The 20,921-nt window shown below is 42.7% G+C and overlaps 1 protein-coding gene across 1 annotated transcript; it reads right to left on the bottom strand.

The window, feature by feature from the left end:
- Positions 1-7,657: 7,657 nt before the first annotated feature.
- On the bottom strand, positions 7,658-10,596 carry LOC103723139 (GDSL esterase/lipase At1g28570-like). The gene is made up of 5 exons (XM_039116798.1): positions 10,276-10,596; positions 9,918-10,136; positions 9,426-9,574; positions 8,978-9,254; positions 7,658-8,252 (listed from the first exon to the last, which is right to left on the bottom strand). The coding sequence occupies exons 1-5, from the start codon at positions 10,526-10,528 to the stop codon at positions 7,960-7,962; spliced, it is 1,191 nt and encodes a 396-aa protein (XP_038972726.1). The 5' UTR covers positions 10,529-10,596; the 3' UTR covers positions 7,658-7,959.
- Positions 10,597-20,921: the final 10,325 nt, after the last annotated feature.

Here is a 20,921-nt window from a genome sequence, read left to right as displayed (position 1 = left end):
TGTGGTCCACGACCTATAATGGGGCCTGGTGTTCGCTAGCGCGGGCCCGGCCTCACCAGACCTTGGCGAGGGCCCAACCCGGCTGCGCTAAGTGGCTAGAACACGGGGCCTGGGGCTCTCTGAGTCGAGGAAGGCGGGTCTTGCCACCCTCGATCAGTCCGCGGAGGTCCGGGTGGACGGGGGCCACCACGGGTGCCCCGACCGGCCAGTGGTCTCCACCCATGACGCGGTGACCGGTGGGGACAAAGCCAATCGAAGCCATCGGTTGGCACAACCGGCGATTATCTGGGTCCAGTGCCATCAGAGGTCCGTGCGGCCGGCGGCGTGTGGGTCCTCGTCCTCATCCTCGCCATCGGGCCAACGTCCATCATCCTCCCATCCTCCTCCTTCTCCGGCAGGCGGATCAGCCGTGGCGGGCAACCAGGGGCTGATGGGCCCGGCCGTGGAGGGGTCTTCGTCCTCCCTGGGTGGGTATTCCTCTCCTTCCCCTCCTTCCCCTCTCACCGCCTCGACAGGCACACCTACGACTTGTGGAGATGCTTTCCATGGGTACCTTGGGTGAAGGCACGGCCTGGGATAGCTCCCAGGGGTTGGAGGGCCCTGTATGCGTGCCGGGACCTGCATTAGTGTGCCGGCACAACTCTCCTATGGTGGGTCGTTCAGTCAACCAGGGAGGAGGGGCGGTGTCTTCTTCTACTTCTTCTCCACACGTGAGGCTATTTGGCCTTTTGAAGCGTGCTCTGCAGGGTGCTCCGGGTGAGAACAGGTCGAACGAGGAGGAGTGTGGAAGGAGCAGAGTGGTAATCGAGAAGCAGGGTCTGGGGAGGGGATCCTGTCCACATCCCTGGTTATCCAATGAAGATATTACTGTAGAATTGTCGAGGGCGGGAATATCGCTGCATGGAGATGGAGGTGTGGTGATCTAGACATTTTTAATGTCTGCGACCAACAAGTGGTAATGGTGATCTCAGATGGCACGACCAGGCCATAGGTCCTTGCCGTGGTATATGCTAGTACGGACTTCAGAGAGAGAATATTTTCAGGTTGCAGGCGCAGGAGGTATAGGGAGGAGGGTTGTCTTTAGTGAAGTTGGAGGAACTCAGATCACACTTGTCCACCCATGACTCATTTCTTCGTCAGCAGGAGACGTTCTGGAGGCAGAAGTCTAGGGTTCAGTGGATCAGAGAGGAAGATAGAAACATCAGATTTTTTCATCGGTCTACTATTATCAGGAGGCAGAGGAACAAAATCAGGGGGTTAGACAGCCAGGTGATGGAGGATCCGGTTGCAATCAGGCGGGAGTTAGATTGTTTTTCAGATCCAGATGGATAGACTAGTTGGTTAGGGCGGGCCTGCCTATGTTGCCATCTCCTTCTACCAAGATTTTAGAGGAGGAGAATGTAGTGTTGATCATACCAATCTCTGCTGACGAGGTTAGGGAGGCTCTGTGGTCTTTGGGGGAGGATAAAGCTCCGGGACTAGATGGATTTTCTCCATTATTCTTCAGAAGATAATGGTCGATCATCAGTCAGGATGTGGTGGAGGCGGTACAACAGTTCTTCAGCTTGGCAGTCCTACCAGCAGAGTGGAAGAAGACTTTTGTTACCCTGATCCTGAAGCGACATGATGCTATGGAGATGAGCCACTATCAACCGATTAGTTTGTGTACGACTCTGTACAAGACTACGGCTAAGATTCTTGTTGCCAGGCTGTATGACATTCTACCTAGATCATCAGTCTAGAGCAGGGGGGCTTCGTGGGTGGGCGAAGCATCACAGATAACATTCTTATTGCCCAGGAGTTCATGTTTGATCTTAAGAGAGCCTCAGGTCAGAGGAGCTTGATGGTTATCAAGCTGGATATGGAGAGGGCCTATGATAGGATGAGTTGGGACTTTCTGCGGTGGTTTTTAGAGTGTTACGGTTTCCATGAGCAGTGGATTGGCTGGGTTATGGGTGTGTGACCTTTCCATCATTTGCCATCTTGGTGAACGACACACCTACACAGTTATTCGAATCGGCGACAGGCCTCCAGCAGGGCTGTCCACTGTCCCCCTTGCTCTTCATTTTTTGTTTAGATGCATTATCCAGGGCACTTCGGCATGCGATAGAGCATCAGGTATTGGAGGTGTACAGACCGGCGGAGGAGTTGTGTCAGATCTCCCACTTATTTTTTGCCAATGACTGCTTGTTGCTGGTTCAAGTGACACGGAGGGCCGCGAAGGTGGTCCGGGATATCCTGGATAGCTACTATTCTGCTTCAGGTCAGCTGGTCAACAGGACCAAGTCAGTTATTTGCTTTAGCTCGAGAACCCAGCCATAGATCAAAGCCTCCATTAAAGAGATTCTGGGTGTGGGCGAGCAGGAGGGCACGATGAGGTATCTTGGGATCCTTATCGTCGGCCGACAGCTCAGGTGTAGTGACTACTCCGACGTCGAGATGAGTATCAGACGTAGGCTGGAGGGATGACAGATGGACTCTCTCTCCATTATGGGGCGTATCATCCTGGTACAATCGGTGTTGAGTTCGATACCTGTGTATTTGTTGGTGAACACGCTAGTGTCGATTTCTCTATTGAGGTCTCTGGTGCAGCTGTTCAGGAGCTTTATGTAGGACAGGCAGTCGGGCAGGAGAGGCATTCACCTGTGGCGTGGGAGGTAGTGTGTCAGCCACTCAGACAGAAAAGTTTGGGGGTGCAGTCCTTGCAAGCGAGGCGGGAGGTTCTAGCTGTGCGGCGGGCCGCTAGGCTTATTCTGGAGCTGGATAGTTTGTGGAGTGCCTTGCTGAGGGCAAAGTATGGTGCATACGTGACCGGGGTGGAGTTCAGTGCCTGTCGCAATTGTTCATTCGTATGGAAAGAGTCCTCCGCCCCGTCCGTGTTATCGGAGATCAGGTGGATGATTGGAGATGGGTGGTCCGTCAATGTTTTGCAGGACAAGTGGGTGATGGAGTCACCACTTTGTAGGATACCGACGTTGGTGGACTCGGTGTGGTTGGTCGGGCTCAGAGTCAATGATTTGACAGTCGCCGGAGGGGGTCGGTGGAACGAAGTCTTGATCAGGAAGACCTTTGGGGCGCAGTTATTTCAGAGGGTGCTTGCCATCCTACTACTTCAAGGCATACTGAATAGGCTGGTGTGGGCGGCGATGGGATCGGCTAGGGTGCGTGCGGCAGACTTACAAGCGGTGAGGGGTGGTGAGGTGTCTAGGCAGTGTGATGGTAGCTGGGTCTGGAGATTGCGGGTTCACCCCCGAGTGGCTTTATTCATCTAGAAGGTACTTTGGGACTGCCTACTGACTAGGAGTTTGCTAGTCAGGAGGAGTCTCAGAATTTCTCTGATGTGTGGTGACTGCCCAAATTCAGTAGAGACTATCAGCCATGTGTTGTTTGAGTGCTCGCGGGCAGCTCAGGTGTGGAGGAGGGCATCATTCTCCATATTAGTATCGGGTGTTGTGGTGGAGGAGTTCCTTCGGCAGGTGAGGGTTGCCACACGATCCCCGCGTACTGCTAGGTGGGGTATTGCTGCCATGTACTTGGCTTATCATATTTGGTTGGACAGAAATACCAAAGTCTTCGAGGACAGGAGGGCATCGTTGAGGTATATTGTAGAGTGGGCACTCTACCAGGCTGTGGAGGTCATTGAGACTGTTGTGTTGGATTCATCTAGGATGGCTAGGGACACCTGGGCCCCCCTCTCCGCTATTATAGTGCCTAAGTTTGTTCTTGTGTTTTAGGAGCCCCTACCCTCTGGCCATCTTAAGGTGAATTTCGACGGGAGCCTGTCCGCCGATAGTGATAGGGTTGGAGTTGCATTTGTAATCAGGGACCACCGTTCTCGGTTAATTGCTGCAGGGGGTCGTCGTTCCTTCGAGGCTTCAACTTTTGGGGTGGAGCTCGGGGCAGTATGGAAGGGACTCTCCTTCGCGAGATATGCACTAGAGGTTGTCTGCAACATTCTGGAGAGGGACTCAGCTGCATTGATTGAGTGATTATAGGAGTGTAACAACCCAGGATCTTACCCAAAATGGCTAGCCGGAAGGTATTGTTTGGGTTCCTTGATCCTGTATAAGTATCCAAGATCTACTCAGCGAATAACCGATGTGGGACTAAACACACGCCCGCACGAGTCCTCACATACACATCGATGAGGACTCGTGCGGGCTTGTGTTTAGTCCCACATCGGTTATTCGCTGGGTAGATCTTGGGTACTTATACAGGATCAAGGAACCCAAACAATACCTTCCGGCTAGCCATTTTGAGTGAGGTCCTAGGTTGTTACAAATGGTATTAGAGCGGACCCGGTCCATAACTTATGTGAACTAGGGGACACTGCAGCACGGATCCATTGGGGTTGACCACGGACCGATCGTGGTGTTTGTGATTAGATTTGAATGGATTTGAACCCTTAGCCTGACGAGGACGTCAGGGCTTGAACGAGAGGAGTATGTGAGGACTTGTGCGGCCGTGTGTTTAGTCCCACATTGGTTATTCGTTAGGTAGATCTTGGGTACTTATACAGGATCAAGGAACCCAAACAATACCTTCCGGCTAGCCATTTTGAGTGAGGTCCTGGGTTGTTACAAGGAGGGAGGGGTGGGAGTGCCAAAGCACCCGCTTCTCAATGACACATGACGGATGATGCAAGAGTGTCGTGCTGTCCAGGTCAAGCATGTTCTCCGAGAGGCGAATCGAGCTGTATACTAGGTCACCTCATTTGCTACTCATCATTCGGGAGATATCCTATGGACCCATCATACTTCTCTTTCTATTTTGTGTAGTGTTCTTGCTAGTGATGTAGCTGGCTATGTTCATGCCAGAGCCGTGTGAGTAGCCGATTTACTAAAAAAACAAATGATTAGAAAAGTAACATCATTCTATTCTTGTCTGTTATTTTCTACTACAGTGACATTGTAACATATGTTATAACAGAATGAGTTTTTTTGCATGTATATCCTCATAAGTGTATAAACTTATATAAATACCTTGTAAAATTACTATTTACATGTATATCCTTATTCTTTTTTTTATATGTATTGTATCATCTAATGTCGTTAAAAAATAAACGGCTTAAAACTAAAATAACTGAAATAATCTTATGGGTAGATATACAAAAAAAGTTATAACATTATATATGCAAATAGCAACTTTATAAAGATATTTATATAATTTTGTATATTTTGGAGGGCATGCTTGTAAAAAACTCTAACAGAATTGCACTCAAAGGTAACAGCGGTGCACTAGAATATATGATGAGCTTTTTCCTCCGAGAATTCAAGGATCGATAACAGTTTGCTGCGTAGTTCATAGCAACAAGTTCGAATTTTGGTAATATGGCATGTTGATGGCATTATTTGATAGCACAGGACTTCTGCTACTCCTTGTCTTTATTTTTACTTAAATCTTTGCTTTCAAAAGCATTCAAGAATGTACAAACAATTTCTTAAAAATGGAGCTTCATGGGAGATGTTATCTAGTCTAGTTTATTTTTCTTCAATTTCTTGAAAATAAGAAAAATAAAAAAATGCAACACTAAATGGGCCTTTAGGTTTCATGATTTTAGATGAGAAAACTTCGTAGAGGCCATTATAACAAATGGCTATAATGCTGCAACATCTTACAACCTTGTCAAGTTTGGCACATGCATTATAGACAAAGTGCCGTCTGCTTAAGGCATCAAAATGACATGCCAAACCCAATTGCATGCTTAAACGTGCCATTTGGTTATAGAATTTGTGGGAGATATCTCCTATATACGTGGTGGATAACCTCTCAAATTTTTGCCAAATACCGAAAAAGGGAGGACTTATGCCATATGGGAAGATATCCTCTATGTATGTATGTATGTATGTATGTATCTGTATGTATGTATGGATGCGTCTGTGTACATACATAAAAAGGATTTGTCAATAAACATTCATTTTTCTCTTATGCATCGGCACTAGATAAAGTGCCACGGGCAGCACAGATTTCTCCCCTTTGAATACTTGTCAAGTGGACTGCCTGGAGAGGAGAGAAGAAAATGTGTTGTGTCCGATACCGACATGGAAAACAATGTTACACCTCCATGGCCAAATAGTTCATCTTAATCTTTAATTCAGAACAAAAACAAATTCAAGTACCCTACAAGTCCAAGAGTAGGAGAAGAATGTGACACTGAGCTGTTATTTCGCCCAACCAACGGCTGTGTTGCAAGAAAGACGGAGTTAATTAGTTATGAGAAGCTATTGAAGGTTGGTTTCATAAAGCCCATACAACACCCCATTTGGTTGACAAACATAGTCCCTGTCAAGAAGAATGGGCAAATCCGCTGCTGTGTTGATTTTTTAGACCTAAATAAAACTTGTCCGAAAGATGACTTCCCTTTGCCAAACATGGATTTGCTCATATCCGTCAAGTCATGTTTTAGATTAGCTGCAATAGTTCTCCATAACATGCACCGCATACAATCTACGATTGCTAAATGTCGAATACCAACCTAGTTGAGACGCACAAGGCTATCTTAATTCCCATGATTCAGTTTCTAATAAAATATTTTTCCCCCTAATCCTTAAATCAGGGGGCTGCTAACTTTTATTTTCCAAAGACAACCATTGATGAGGCTGCTTATATAAAATATGTTTAGAATAGTATTTAGTCCCACATTGGCTATCCGCTGGATACACCTTGGGTACTTATACAGAATTAAAAAATTAAATAATATTTTCCAACTAGCTTTTTTGAATGAGATTATGGGTTATGACAAATAGTATCAGAGCCGCCCGAGCCAATCGTGAAGTTTGTAATTAGATTTCCCACAAATCTGATAATACTTCGGCTTTATTTTTGGATTGATTTCAAAAGCCCAGTCGTGCTGGTGTATGCTGTATTTTGGATCTTGCCTATACTCCATTAATGAAAGAAGGAGGAGTTTCCTATATTTCTTCTCCCAAACAATGAAAAAGGAAAGGGAAAACTATACCCTCCCATGCTACCATGCTGTCTAATTTCGCTGCCCCTTCATCAGTCTAGAGTTGCTTCTCTTGTCTATGATTAGGTCAGGAATGATGCTCATATGATGTTATCAATGGTCAACACTCGCTTTCCAAGTGTTGGTGGCAATAACAAAAACTAAACAGATATATCCTTTGTGCTGACTAGTATAATTAATTATTATTAATAAAAAGCTAGGAGCTGTGTCCACGAATGGCCTGCTTTCGTGCTTCTTTTCTGCGGTAGGCTTTTGTTCAGGATACCAAGCTCATAAAATGGAGTCCAAAACTTCAATCGCTACTCTCATGCTCTTCTTCCATTTGGTTCTGAGAACGATGCGCTACCTAACTTGTTGAAACCTTTAAGTTAGGTTGGGCGACCTCAGGGTTGGTAAGGCAACCTGACTTGAATGAAATATTTGACTTTGGTACATGGGTGGTTCGCCGGTTCTATCGTTTTTGTCATTCATCCAATTGTCAGGTCGGAATTGGATGATAATTACGACAAGTCAAATGCCGGTTCCCATTAAAATTTGGTGGTCCCAATCAACAATACGGTGACAAAGAAAATGTAATGCTGGAGTCAAGTCACTTATACTGCTTATCAGAATAATTATCATCAATTTGTAATAGACCCTGCTGAAAAAAAATGTAGTTGAAGTGTCAACATCCCATCCTGTTGCGGTATGTTGGTTCCATCAATTTATCATTTACATAAATAAAGAACAGCAACAAGAGAAAACACCAGCCAAGTGATTCCTGTCAAACAGTGTATAGATATTGTTCTTAATAATCTACCACAAGAAGGAAAGTGCATACCTAATATTTGAGGTGTGATATGCACTGTAGATAAATATATATTCGAGGTGTAAGATTTCATACCTAATGGGCATCAGCTTTTTTACATTTTCAGGAAAACGGTGCTGCATTTTTTTAATGCAATTACTTCTATTTATTATCATTACTTCAGTGATTGCTATTATTATTCTAACTAAACAGAAGCACTGTAAGCTTGCGCAGGTGGTCGGATGGAAGCGTTTCGGAGAAGAGCAACATGCTGCTCTACGTGCGGGCATGCTCGGATCATGGGAGGAGCGGTGTATGGTCCTTCTAATAAGCCACGAGCAATTGCCTTGTAAGCCGCCTCCGTTAGGTGCATTCCGTCCCAGCTGATGTGCTTTGATGGATCGCTGCAGACTGCAGCACCTTCATCTCCACAGGGTATGGAACAACAACTATGGACACCGCCACCTCCACAGCATGCATCAAAAGGTTTCTCGAATCCTGCAATCACCCTCCTCAATCACTTATAAGCAAACAACGGTAATGAACTATGAGCTTCAAATACGACCTACTGGATCTTGGAATTAACTTGCGATTGATGCTATTTAATAGCTAACAACACCACGGCCTCAAGCACAAATGAGGCTGCAGAACAGCCCATGAAGGTTTTGTCGCCCGGGATTCCGGAAAGTTTTTCTGAACATCCACAGTTGACATATGCCCTCTCGTACTCTTTACTTTCTCGTAATTTGGCAAAATGTACTTATGATAAAGTTATATGAATTGACATTTTCACCGGAAAAAAAAACAAAGAAAAAAGAAAAAAAAAGAGGCTGCCACCCCCATAGCATTAGGAAAAAAAGGTTTAGTTTAAGGCAAGTGTCAATAGGTGTCTCCTTCATTGATTTAAGCTTATTATTCAAACTACATTAAGTATTTGAAATTTTGAAGATTGAGCCAATCATGGTTTACACAATGCTATGAATATTAAGATTTAGTGTGTGTTTGGTGTTGTTCCTGTTCTAGAAAAAGAAAAAAGGATTTTTATTTTTTGACTTCTCTTAATTCTTTTTTGTAAAGCTACTTTTTAAATTATATTACCAAATATTTGATTCTGAAAAATGTTTAATATTGTTAGAAAAAGTAATTTATTTTAAATTATGAAAAGTACTTTTTTCTAGACAGTACCGAATATGCACTTCGCAGGCAATAAAAAAAATGCTCACCAAATTCATGTGGAGATCGGAAGATGCTCAATAGTGCTTCGTAATAGTCGGCATAGACGATGGCGACATGTGGGTAAAGTCGACGCAGCTTGCCGAGTTCATCCAGGAGTAGGCGATTGTGGTACTCTGAGAACTCGTTTAACCATTTGATACAACCCGTTTCTGGATCGTAATCTTCTGCTGTTGGGCTTTGGAAGTGCATCAAATATAGTGGGACACATCCAATCGGAAAGTTACCCGGAACCACCAATGTCTTCGCCCCAAGTTCGATCAACACCTAGCAATCAAAAGGAAGTACCTTGGTAAACAGAGCTTGGCAAGCAGCCCTAAAAGAACAGAGATCAGCTTCAGAGAACTTAGCAAGCACCACTACGGCACTACCAGATTCCACAAAGATATGGAGTTGAGTAGGAAAAAGTTTAAGATTTAAGAGAGAAACAAAGCCCACTCTCAGTGCCGAGGTAATGGTAGAGATGACATCGGGAACAAAGGTCCGAATCTCGTCCACACTTATTCCTTGAATAAACGGCTCGTTGTAATCATTGCCTCCAATCTCTCCCAAGAAGAAAAGGGAGCTGCTGAAGATACCTTCGCATTCTACCATGTGAACAAGAGATAGGAGTGAATAATTTACTCTTTTAAGCAGCATAATTTGAACCAACAAAGCGTATAAAAATCCCTAAATTTGGTAACCTAACCGAACAGTTATAAATAAAATAAATTCTCTTATTTAACCCCTTTTTAAATGGACAATGGAGACGTCAAGAAGTTGCGGCAAGGAAAAGAATTAAAGAGGCGGAAGCAAATCCGTTGACCTGCCGCTGAAACTTCGAACTAAACGGTAAGACGCGAACCTGTTGACCTCAACATGTTCTTCAACCCCCCAATCCATCGATCTACTCCGGGTCGAGCATTAGTACTCAGGATTTGGAAGGCTTACCTGAGTCGGAGGAGCAGAGCGAAGGCAGCAGTTTCTTGAACCAGTCGATCTGAGTGGCCAACGAGTACTCGGTCCAATAAACATCGAAACCCCTAGCCCTGAAGAAGTCGTTGTCCAGCGCCGTCGCCCCTCCCACCGCAAAGTTCGCCCCACGCCGGAAACCATGATCGCCGGGTCCTGCTAGATACGGTGGCACGAGCGGCACTCCGATGGCTTGTGCTGCACCCACAACCATCACCATCACTCGTCGCCTCATCGATGAGATCATCATAACAAACACTTGGTAACCAAAGAGTAGTGTTATGGACTGCAGGCTATCGGAATGGAGAAAACAGAGAAAAGGACGAGAATTAGACACCAATAAAGTCAATGATGAGTCGCCCGTCGGAGAACCGGCCGGTGGGGTGTTGGAAGTAAGTCTCGCCATATGGAAGCCGGGCTTCCGGGCCCTGGTTGGCGTAGTGGAGAAAGTTTCCGGTGTCGGCGAGGGAGTCCCCGAAGCTAAAGATGGAGGTGTAGCATGAGGTGGTGGCCGGGTGGACGTTTTGGAGAAAGAGGAGGGCGAGGAGGAGAGAAAGTTGAAGCAAGAGACGGAAGGTGGAGGAGGCCATCAAGAAAGGCAGACGGGTTTGAGTGGCTAAGAAGGGTGGAGGAGGTGGGTGATATAAGAGCGCGGATGCCGAATATTGTGACGACACCAACGCCAGCTTTCGGCAAAAATTTATCCACGCCTGCTCCGCACATAAGATGGTCGTCAGAAAAAAAAACTTTAAAAAAAAGATTCACCATATCCACACATGCTACCTCTGCAGTTTCAAGCGACGACCATATCCTGGGCCCCGAGTTTCAGCATTTAGAAACCGAGATGATCTGACATTCCAAGAATTCGATATCAAGTGCAGTAGCTTGCTGCCACGTGTATTTTTGTTTTCTGCTATTTTGTTTGGTAGTTAGCTAAATTTATTTATTTTTTTTTTTTGGAGTACCACCAGTGTCCTTAAATTCTTAGGGTTAGTTTATATTTTCTTGTTGCCTTCGTCCGTAAATAGCTCTTTTACTGCCTTTTTTTTTACTTTTTAGGTATTTTTTTTTATTCTATCTACAGTACTATCTTCCGATTCCTGAGTATGTAAGACAAAAAAAAGTATTAGGACAGAGAAAATTAATAGATTCAGCTTACCCATTTGGTTGGACTCGTGATTTACCTTATAGCTAAATTTTAAGGAAATGAAATCCATCGCTCACCCTCTAAAATTGGCATGAGTCCTCTCTCCCGCTGTCTTCCCTGCAAACTTCTTCCCAGGCCCAAAGATATACGCCATGATTCATGGAGCTGCAACTAAACAGGCCCTTGGAAAAAGCACCGCCGGTAGATGAAGCTGAGAACATACCTAGCTAGAATGCTAAGAGAAAAAACATTTTATAATGAGCTGTTTTACCCTGAAAACCATGCCATTTGGCAGGGTCAACAGTGATCCAGCAGTGGCTGGGAAAGGGAAGAAGACTGTGAATCCGGCTGTGGTGGAGGAGACAGGGCAGACGGGGGGCAGCAGGGTAGACCAGAGGCCTTTGGTGAGGGGCCTGAAGATCCTGCGTGCCGTCTGGCACAGGCTAACAATGTAGGGAGGCATTTTCAAATTGTGCGCCAAATGATGGCTTCAGCAATGGGAGTTAATCCCAATGATGTGGTGAGTGAAGGGGATATGAACGTGGAGGTATCATGTGGCAGCGGCCTTGAAGAGGTGGGCCGTGCCGCCTCGTCCAGTGCACCATGAAGGTGCTCCTATGGAATTGCCATGGAGCAGGAAAGCCTTCCTTTGCCTCCGCTTTTCGTAGGTTGGTGCATCAGCACAACCTAAATATTAATTGTGTGTTATTGGAAACTCGGTTATCTGGTAGTAGCTTACAGAAGGCAAGAAGGGCGGTGCCAAGGTCGTGGGGATTCTATGCAATAGAATCTCAAAACTTGTCGGGAGGTATTATTGTTACTTAGGCTTAGAATAAATGTAGAATTGACATCTTCAATGTCTGCACTCAAGAAGTGATTATGGTAATTTCGGAAGACAACAGAAATTCATGGATCCTCGCAACTGTGCATGCTAGTACCGACTTCAGAGAGAGGAGGATCTTGTGGGAGGAGGCCTCTCAGTTGATCAGTTAGGGTCATCCAATGTTAGTGGCAAGTGACTTTAATTACATTGTCGATCCCCAGGAGAAAATGGGGAGAAACCCTTCACTTATACAAGGAAAATTAAGGAGTTTCGAAATTTCCTTGATTCGAATAGATTGGTTGATCTGAGTTTTTCAGGCCCGAGGTTCACTTGGTGCAATAATCAGCAGGGTCGGACCCAAGTATAGAAGAGACTAGACAGAACTTGTGCTACTGCCGAGTGGGCTCAGTGCTTTCCAGATCATCATGTCAGACATCTGCCGAGGATTGTGTCGGACCACTGTCCATTACTGGTGAATACTGAGACACTTATTCCTATTCGATCTTCTTTTAGATTTGAGAAGTTTTGGCTATGTTATCCGTAGTCCTGAGAGATGGTTAGGGAGGCATGGAGTGCACCAGTCGGGAAGATGCTATATACCGGATATCCTGAAGGTTGGAGTTGACGAGAAGACGGTTGAAGAGGTGGAACCGTGAGAAGATGGTTGAGGAGGTGGGGAATATTTTCAGGAGGATTGAGGACTTAGAGGAGGCCATTAACAGATTACAGTCTCAAGAGGTCAAGAGAGGAGGATTATAGGAGGAGGAGGTGGGGGAGCTCAGATCACACTTGGCATTGCATGATTCTCTCCTCAGACAGCAGGAGATACTTTGGAGACAGAAGTCGAGGCAGTGAATTTTGGAGGGTGATAGGAATACTAGATTTTTTCATCAGGCGACAGTGATCAAGAGGCATCAGAATAGGATTAGAGTCATCAGAGGTGAGGATGGGCAGTTGCGGAGGATCCTGATATGGTTCCGAGGATTGTGGAGGGCTTCTTCAGGGCTAGATGGACAGAGCTGACAGGGGAGGGGAGCCCAGCGGATACTTTGATGCCTTTGGTTGGGGTGACGGACGAGGAGACTGCAGCACTGATCAGGCCGGTATCGGAGAGAAAGATTAGGAAGATAGTCTGGTCTCTTGAAGGGGACAAGGCTCCAGAGCCAGATGATAAGTGCTAAATAATGCATAAATTAACCCCTTTCTCATTGCACTTATCATTATTTTCATGTACATATTTTGTAAATTTAACCATGAAAAGATATATTCTCTTTCACATATTTTGTTAGAAGTATGCCCTAAAAGCCAATGTGGCTGATGCATATTTGTAATATAAGGCATAAATTTATAATTTGACTCTTATTGATTAATGAGATTAGGCAATTTATTATTCATTTATGTTTGTATGTGTCCATGAATCGTCCAAAAAATTAATAAGATGATGTCACATATTCTCAAGAAGTTGAGAATTTGAGGCATGTGTCATTAGGGATTAATTTCTAGATGTTCCTGATTGATGGATCCATCACGAGGGCGATGATCGATCCACTGAGATTAGTGCACAGATTACTTAGTCAGATAGATGAGTCTCGAGTCCACAGTGTAGAGACACTGGAGTGATTATGTAAGTACTTGTTAGAGAACAAGTGCATTGGGCGTGACCAAAAAAGTAGTCACATGGATGTCTATCCACTTGTCAGTGACTACTTATGCCGCAGTTGTATTACTGGTCCTTTGACCTGATGTCTCAGCTATTCACTATGAGGTTGTTGTAGTTTGACGAGCATGTAAACTTGGGCCCTAGCCATTCGGATCCTTGTGGTGCAGATTGGCTGTAGTAGGTTCATTTTGGAATAGGGTTGTATTTAGACGGGATCTATCAATCTTGATAGATTAGGAGTGATCCTATGTAATTTAAGAGACTGAGTTCGATAAATTTCTGGCCAGGTATTTTGAAAAAAAAGTTTTTCATATCTCGAACTGGAAGTCGAATAAATTTGACATATGACGGACAATGGAGTTTGACGAGTTTTGCATAACTGTACCTAGAAGTTCAGACATTCCATTCTGCTGGTGTTGACCCCCTAATAGATTTTGATGAATACAAAACACTAGAGTAAAATTCCATTATATCTTAACAATTTAATTGAGGAATTCATATGTTTTATTAAGAATATTGTTAAGAAATGTCTAGGCAAGTTCCCATAATTTTTATGAATTTATTGAAGAATATTTTGAGTTAAAGAAAACAGATCAGGGACAGCCGAGACGTCTCCGGATAGTTTCAGAGACGTCTCTGGCACAAACAGGAAGAACCGGCACACTTGGAGACGTCCCCGACACCTGCCGAGTCGTCCCCGTGTTAGCGGAGTCGACTCTCTCAGTAGCGGAGTCGACTCTCTCAGTGGCGGCAGAAAGGCAGTTTTCAAGAGATATGCGCGAGACGTCCCCACAGTAAGCCGAGTCGTCCCCGCAAGTAAAAAGGAGACTTCCCGAGTCATCCCCAAGATAGCGGAGACGGCTCTCTCAGGGTTTTCCAGAGAATAGTTTTTTGGTAATAAGGAAGCGGAGTCGACCCTGAGACAGCGGAGTCGTCCCCATGCATAAAGTGCAGACAACCCGAGACGTCCCCTGAAGGAGCGGAGTCGACTCTCTCAGGAAATTCCAGAGGACATGTTCTTCGGAGATAAAGAAGCGGAGTCGTCCCCAGATCAGCGGAGTCGTCCCCATTCAAAAAGTGCAAACAAGCCGAGACGTCCCCTGAAAGTGCCGAGTCGACCCCAGACAATGGAAAAAGTAAAATCTTGTAGCCGAGACGTCTCCCGTTGAAGCGGAGACGTCCCCGGAGCGACTGGAACGCGACTGACAGCTTTTCAGGTTTGGTTTGAATTTCAAATCCTTCTTTCTTTGTCTCTAACGGCTATATTTGCTTTTTGGGCTATAAAAGGGACCTTTTAAGTGCTTCTCAACAACTCTTCACCAACCCAAAGCTAGATCATTCAAGAGAGAAGTAAGAAAGAAAAGTTCAAGGGAGTGAGTGCATTCAAGTGAAGAAATCAAGTGTTTTCAAGCTTCCCAAGTGATTTCAAGCTCAACCACTCTCGTGCACTTGAGATTCAAAGCTCACACTCAATCCTACGCGCTCCACATCGGAAGAATCAATATCTCCCACGCTTCCAACGGCAAAACGATTCTTCCGGGTTCAATTGTTCATAATTGTTATATTTGCTTTTTAGAGCTTTTATTTTCTTTTGTAAACTCTTTCATTGTGGTGCTTGTTCCAGTCAAGGGACTTGGAACAAGGGAAAGGCGTCCCAAGCCTAAGTGAAATTGGGGGTTTTGGGTTTGTTGTGAGCCCGGTGTAAAACAACGAGTTGGGTAGTGAACTCGCAAAACTACCGTACTGTAATCGTGGATTATAGTGGAAATTCCCAAAGGTGATTTGGGGAGTGGATGTAGGAGCAGTGGAAGCTCCGAACCACTATAAAACCTTGTGTTTGCGATTGACCCTTCTCATTCTTCCTTCTTTACGTTAGTGCATATATTCGTGTGTTTTATTTTTTAATTAGTCAAAAGTTTTTAAAACACCCAATTCACCCCCCTCTTGGGTGACCATCTCTGGGCAACAAGTGGTATCAGAGCGGGTGCTCTGTGTATTTCTTGAAAGACCTAACCGTCTTAGCCAAAGATCTAGATGGCAACACCCTTTAACAATGTTCCTGCCGAGGGGCAAGCAACCAATAGACCTCCACTCTTCAATGGGACAAATTATACCTATTGGAAGACTAGAATGAGAATCTTCATTCAAGCACAAGACTATGCCTTATGGAGGGTTATAGTCAAGGGACCACAAGAACCATCACATGTGGTTAATGGCATTCGAGTTCCCAAACCTGAGGAGGATTGGGATGAGAATGATGATAGGATGGCTCAACTCAATTCTAGAGCCATGAACTCACTATTTTGTTCTTTAGATGTAAATGAGTTCAATAGAGTCTCTACATGTAGTTCCGCTAAGAAAATATGGGATAGGCTTGAAGTTACCCACGAGGGTACAAATCAAGTCAAAGAGTCCAAAGTGAACATTCTAGTTCACAAATATGAATTGTTTAAGATGGAACCTAATGAAACCATCACATGCATGTTTACACGTTTTACCGAAATTATTAATGGCCTAAAAAGCTTGGGCAAATCTTACACTAACCCCGAACTTGTGAGTAAAATTCTCAGGTCACTGCCAAAAGCATGGGAAGCAAAGGTCACGGCGATTGTAGAAGCCAAAGACCTCAACACTTTGGGGCTAGAACAACTCTTGGGCTCATTAATGACGCATGAGCTCACGATGAAGCAGCATGAAGAAGAGTTGCCAAAGAAAAAGACAATCGCACTCAAGGCTACCTCAAGTGTATGTGAAGAAGAGAGCAGTGAGAGTGAAGAAGAAAGTCAAGATGAGGACTTGGGTTTAATAGTAAGGAAGTTTAAAAAATTCATGAGAAGAAAGAAACCCTTCCCAAGAAAGAAATTTGGAGGGAGAAATGATTGGGAAAAAGAAAAGGAAAAAGAAAGAGACCCAATCGTATGCTATGATTGCAAGAGACCGGGACATATTCGTTCCGAATGCCCTCAACAAAAGAAGTATTTTGTAAAGAAGAAGAAGAAGGCATTGAAGGCAACATGGGATGATAGTGACACATCATCCTCCGAGGAAGAGAAGGAAGAGACCGCCAATCTATGCTTCATGGCGTTCGAAGACGACGAGGTATGTCAAAACCCAACCATAAATTTTACTTTAGAAGAATTATATGAGGCTTTTCAAGAACTTATGGGTGATTGTAGTATGTTAGGAGCAAAGAATAAAGAATTAAAAGCCTCCAATCAAAAACTAAAGGAAAATATTGAAAACTTATTAATTGAAAAGGAGAGCATTAAAAATATTGACACTACTAACCTAGAAATCAAAAATTCAAAACTGAGCATTGAAAATAAAAAGGCAAAAACACTAATTAAGGAATTAAATCTAAAAGTAAAATCCCTACTCGATAATAATACCTCACTTGCACAAAATATTGAATCTCTTAAAAAGGATAAGGAAGAACTAGTCAAAGAAAATTTGAATCTTAAGAATGAGGTACATAAATACAAACCAATTGTTGAAAAATTTACACAAAGCTCTGAAAAATTAAATCTTATTCTTTCAAATCAAAGAGCTGTTTTTAATAAAGCCGGATTAGGATATAAAACTAATGAGAAACAAAAGTATCTAAAGAATTTCTTTGTAAAAGCAAAAGACGTAAAAACTGAAAAACCAACATGCTTTCTTTGTGGAAAGAATGGACATAAAGCCTACTCTTGTATTCAAAGAAAAATCCAAACTAACAAGAATACATTTGTAAAAGCTAAAAGCATAACTAAAGTATGGGTGCCTAAGGGAACCAACTACACTAACCACGAAGGACCCAAGAAAACTTGGGTACCTAAGAGCTTCACATGATCATTTTGCAGGTATGCCTTGCAGCCGGGAATAAAAAGAGAATGTGGTATCTTGATAGTGGTTGCTCAAGGCATATGACCGGTGACAAGAGTCTCTTCGTCACCTTGGAATCAAAAGAAGGAGGAGTAGTCACATTTGGAGACAATGCTAAAGGCCGAATTATTGGTGTTGGTAAAATCTCCATATCACCCTCCTCATTTATTGATAATGTATTGTTAGTTAATGGACTAAAACATAATTTGTTAAGTATAAGTCAATTTTGTAACAAGGGCTTTAAAATATCATTTGAATCATCACTATGCATAATTAGTAGTCCATTTGACAATGAGATCATACTCACAGGACATAGCATGGAAATGTTTACATGGTAGATCTTGATGATCTCACCATGAAGGATGGCCAATGTCTTGTAGCCATGAATCCCAAAGTCAATGTGACTAGGTGGTTATGGCATCGTAGGTTAGGGCATGCTAGCATGGATTTAATCTCAAAATTAATTACAAAGGATCTAGTCAAAAGTCTACCAAAAATAGACTTTGAAAAGAATAAAATCTGTGCTGCATGTCAATTAGGGAAACAAACAAGAAGTTCTTTCAAGTCTAAGAACATAGTTTCAACATCAAAACCCTTAGAACTAATTCACATGGATTTGTTTGGACCCACTAGAACTGCTAGTCTAGGGGGTAAGAAATTTGGTCTTGTAATTGTTGATGATTTTTCACGTTTTACATGGGTTTCATTTCTTGCACACAAAGATGAGTCCTTTCCCGCTTTTATCAAGTTTCATAATAGGGTTTCAAATGAACTCAATCTTAAACTAAAAGCAATTAGGAGTGATCATGGTACCGAGTTTGAAAATCAGTATTTTGAAAAATTTTGTGAAGAAAATGGTATCAATCACAACTTCTCGGCACCTAGGACACCCCAACAAAATGGGGTGGTAGAAAGGAAGAATCGCACACTAGCAGATATGGCTCGTACCATGTTGTGCGAATCGGATCTACCAAAGTATTTTTGGGCTGAAGCAATAAATACTTCATGTTATATCTTAAATCGTGCTTTAGTTAGATCCATCTTAAAGAAAACACCGTATGAGTTGATAAAAGGTAAGAAACCAAATATAAGTTATTTTCATGTTTTCGGTTGTCGATGCTTTATTTTGAACAATGGAAAGGACAATCTCAGTAAATTTAGTGCTAAATCAGATGAGGGGATCTTCTTAGGTTACTCCTCCTCTAGTAGAGCATACAGGGTCTTCAACAAGAGAACTCTCGTTGTTGAAGAATCCATTCATGTTGTCTTTGATGAAACTAATGGAGATTCTTCTAGAAAAGAAGAAGATGGTGATGTAGGTATACTTGAAGACCAAATGAAGGAACTCTCCACTCAAGACAAACAACATGAGGATGAGATCAAAGAAGATACAAATCAGCGAGATGAAGAAGATCAACCTCCATCAAGAAATCAAGATCTTCCTAAAGAATGGAGGTATGCACATGGTCATCCAAAGGATCTAATCCTTGGTGATCCGTCACAAGGTATAAGAACTAGATCCTCTTTAAGAAACACTAGTAATTATCTTGCTTTCGTTTCACAAATAGAGCCTAAATCACTAGAAGAAGCTGAAAAAGATGATAATTGGATGAATGCTATGCAAGAGGAATTAAACCAATTCGAAAGAAATGAAGTTTGGACTCTAATGAAAAGACCCCCTAATGTTTCAATTATAGGCACCAAATGGGTATATAGAAATAAACTAGATGAAGATGGGATAGTAATAAGAAACAAAGCTAGGCTAGTGGCCAAAGGATATAATCAGGAGGAAGGAATAGATTTTGATGAAACTTTTGCTCCTGTTGCTAGGTTAGAGGCTATTAGACTGCTTTTAGCATATGCATGCTTCATGGATTTTAAACTCTATCAAATGGATGTAAAAAGTGCATTCTTAAATGGCTATATAATGGAGAAAGTTTATGTAGGACAACCTCCAGGTTTTGAAAATTACTTACATCCAGATTATGTGTATAAATTGCATAAAGCATTGTATGGACTTAAGCAAGCTCCTAGGGCATGGTATGAAAGATTAAGTAATTTCCTAATTGAGAACAAATTTAAGAGAGAAAATGTAGACAAAATCCTCTTTATTAAAAGAAAAGGAAGTGACTTATTGCTTGTACAAATTTATGTGGATGATATAATTTTTGGTGCTACTAATGATAGTCTTTGTCAAGAGTTTGCCAAGCTTATGCAGGGAGAATTTGAAATGAGCATGATGGGTGAGCTCAATTTCTTCCTTGGGCTGCAAATAAAACAATCAGAGGAAGGCATCTTCATCAGTCAGACCAAGTATATCAAAGAAATGTTGGAGAAATTCAAGATGAAGGATGCAAAAGAAATCAGCACACCCATGGGCTCAAGTTGCAAGCTTGACAAAGATGAAAAAGGTAAAAGTATAGACTGCAAATTATACAGAGGTATGATAGGCTCTTTACTTTACCTTACTGCTAGTAGACCAGATATATTATTTAGTGTTTGTATGTGTGCTAGATACCAAGCATGTCCTAAGGAATCACACTTGCAAGCTGTTAAGAGAATTTTTAGATATCTAGTAGGGACATCTAATGTAGGCTTATGGTATTCTAAACAATCTGACATAAATTTAATTGCTTATTCCGATGCTGATTTTGCCGGGTGCAAACTCGACAGAAAAAGCACAAGTGGCACATGTCAATTCTTGGGTGCTAATTTGGTTTCTTGGTTTAGCAAGAAACAAAATTCAGTTGCCTTGTCCACAGCTGAGGCTGAGTACATTGCAGCTGGAAGCTGTTGTGCCCAAGTTCTTTGGATTAAGCAACAACTTGAAGACTTCGGTATCAAAATGGATAATATACCAATTAAGTGTGATAATACAAGTGCAATTAACTTAACAAAAAATCCTGTCCAACACTCTAAGTCAAAGCATATAGAGATTAGGCATCATTTTATTAGGGATCATGTGCTGAAAAATGATGTGATGATTGAATATGTATGTACTGAAAATCAATTAGCTGATATCTTTACAAAGCCCCTTTGTAAAGAAAGATTCAATTTCTTAAGGAATGCTTTGAGCTTGTATGATCCTAGCAAATGAATTGAACTTGTATTGCATTGTTTGCTGCGCAAACTAGTAATCAACCTCAAGGTAAACATAAGTGAAAACATGAATTCATGTAAGCTAAATGACGAACTGTTTGACTTTCCGGAGGATGGTTACCCTCCCTTGGACTCTTCATGGAGATATTTTCAGAGCCTATTTCATAGGTATTCGAAATTTGGTCAAACACTCCTCATTTCAATATTAATAATTCAAAAATCATTATCAAATTATTATAGGATGTATCATTAAGGGGGAGGATCACAAACAAATTCACTCTAAGTTTATCAAAAGAGATCATGTTGATTAGGATGATTTAACAGAAATTGGGAGAAGATAGAATACAGTCTGAAATTTTTCAGTGCCGGAGACGTCTCTGGCAAATCGCA

The sequence above is a fragment of the Phoenix dactylifera genome, unplaced genomic scaffold, assembly GCF_009389715.1.
Source record: "Phoenix dactylifera cultivar Barhee BC4 unplaced genomic scaffold, palm_55x_up_171113_PBpolish2nd_filt_p 000139F, whole genome shotgun sequence".
Lineage (NCBI taxonomy): Eukaryota > Viridiplantae > Streptophyta > Magnoliopsida > Arecales > Arecaceae > Phoenix > Phoenix dactylifera.
This window is presented reverse-complemented; position numbering and strand designations above follow the sequence as displayed.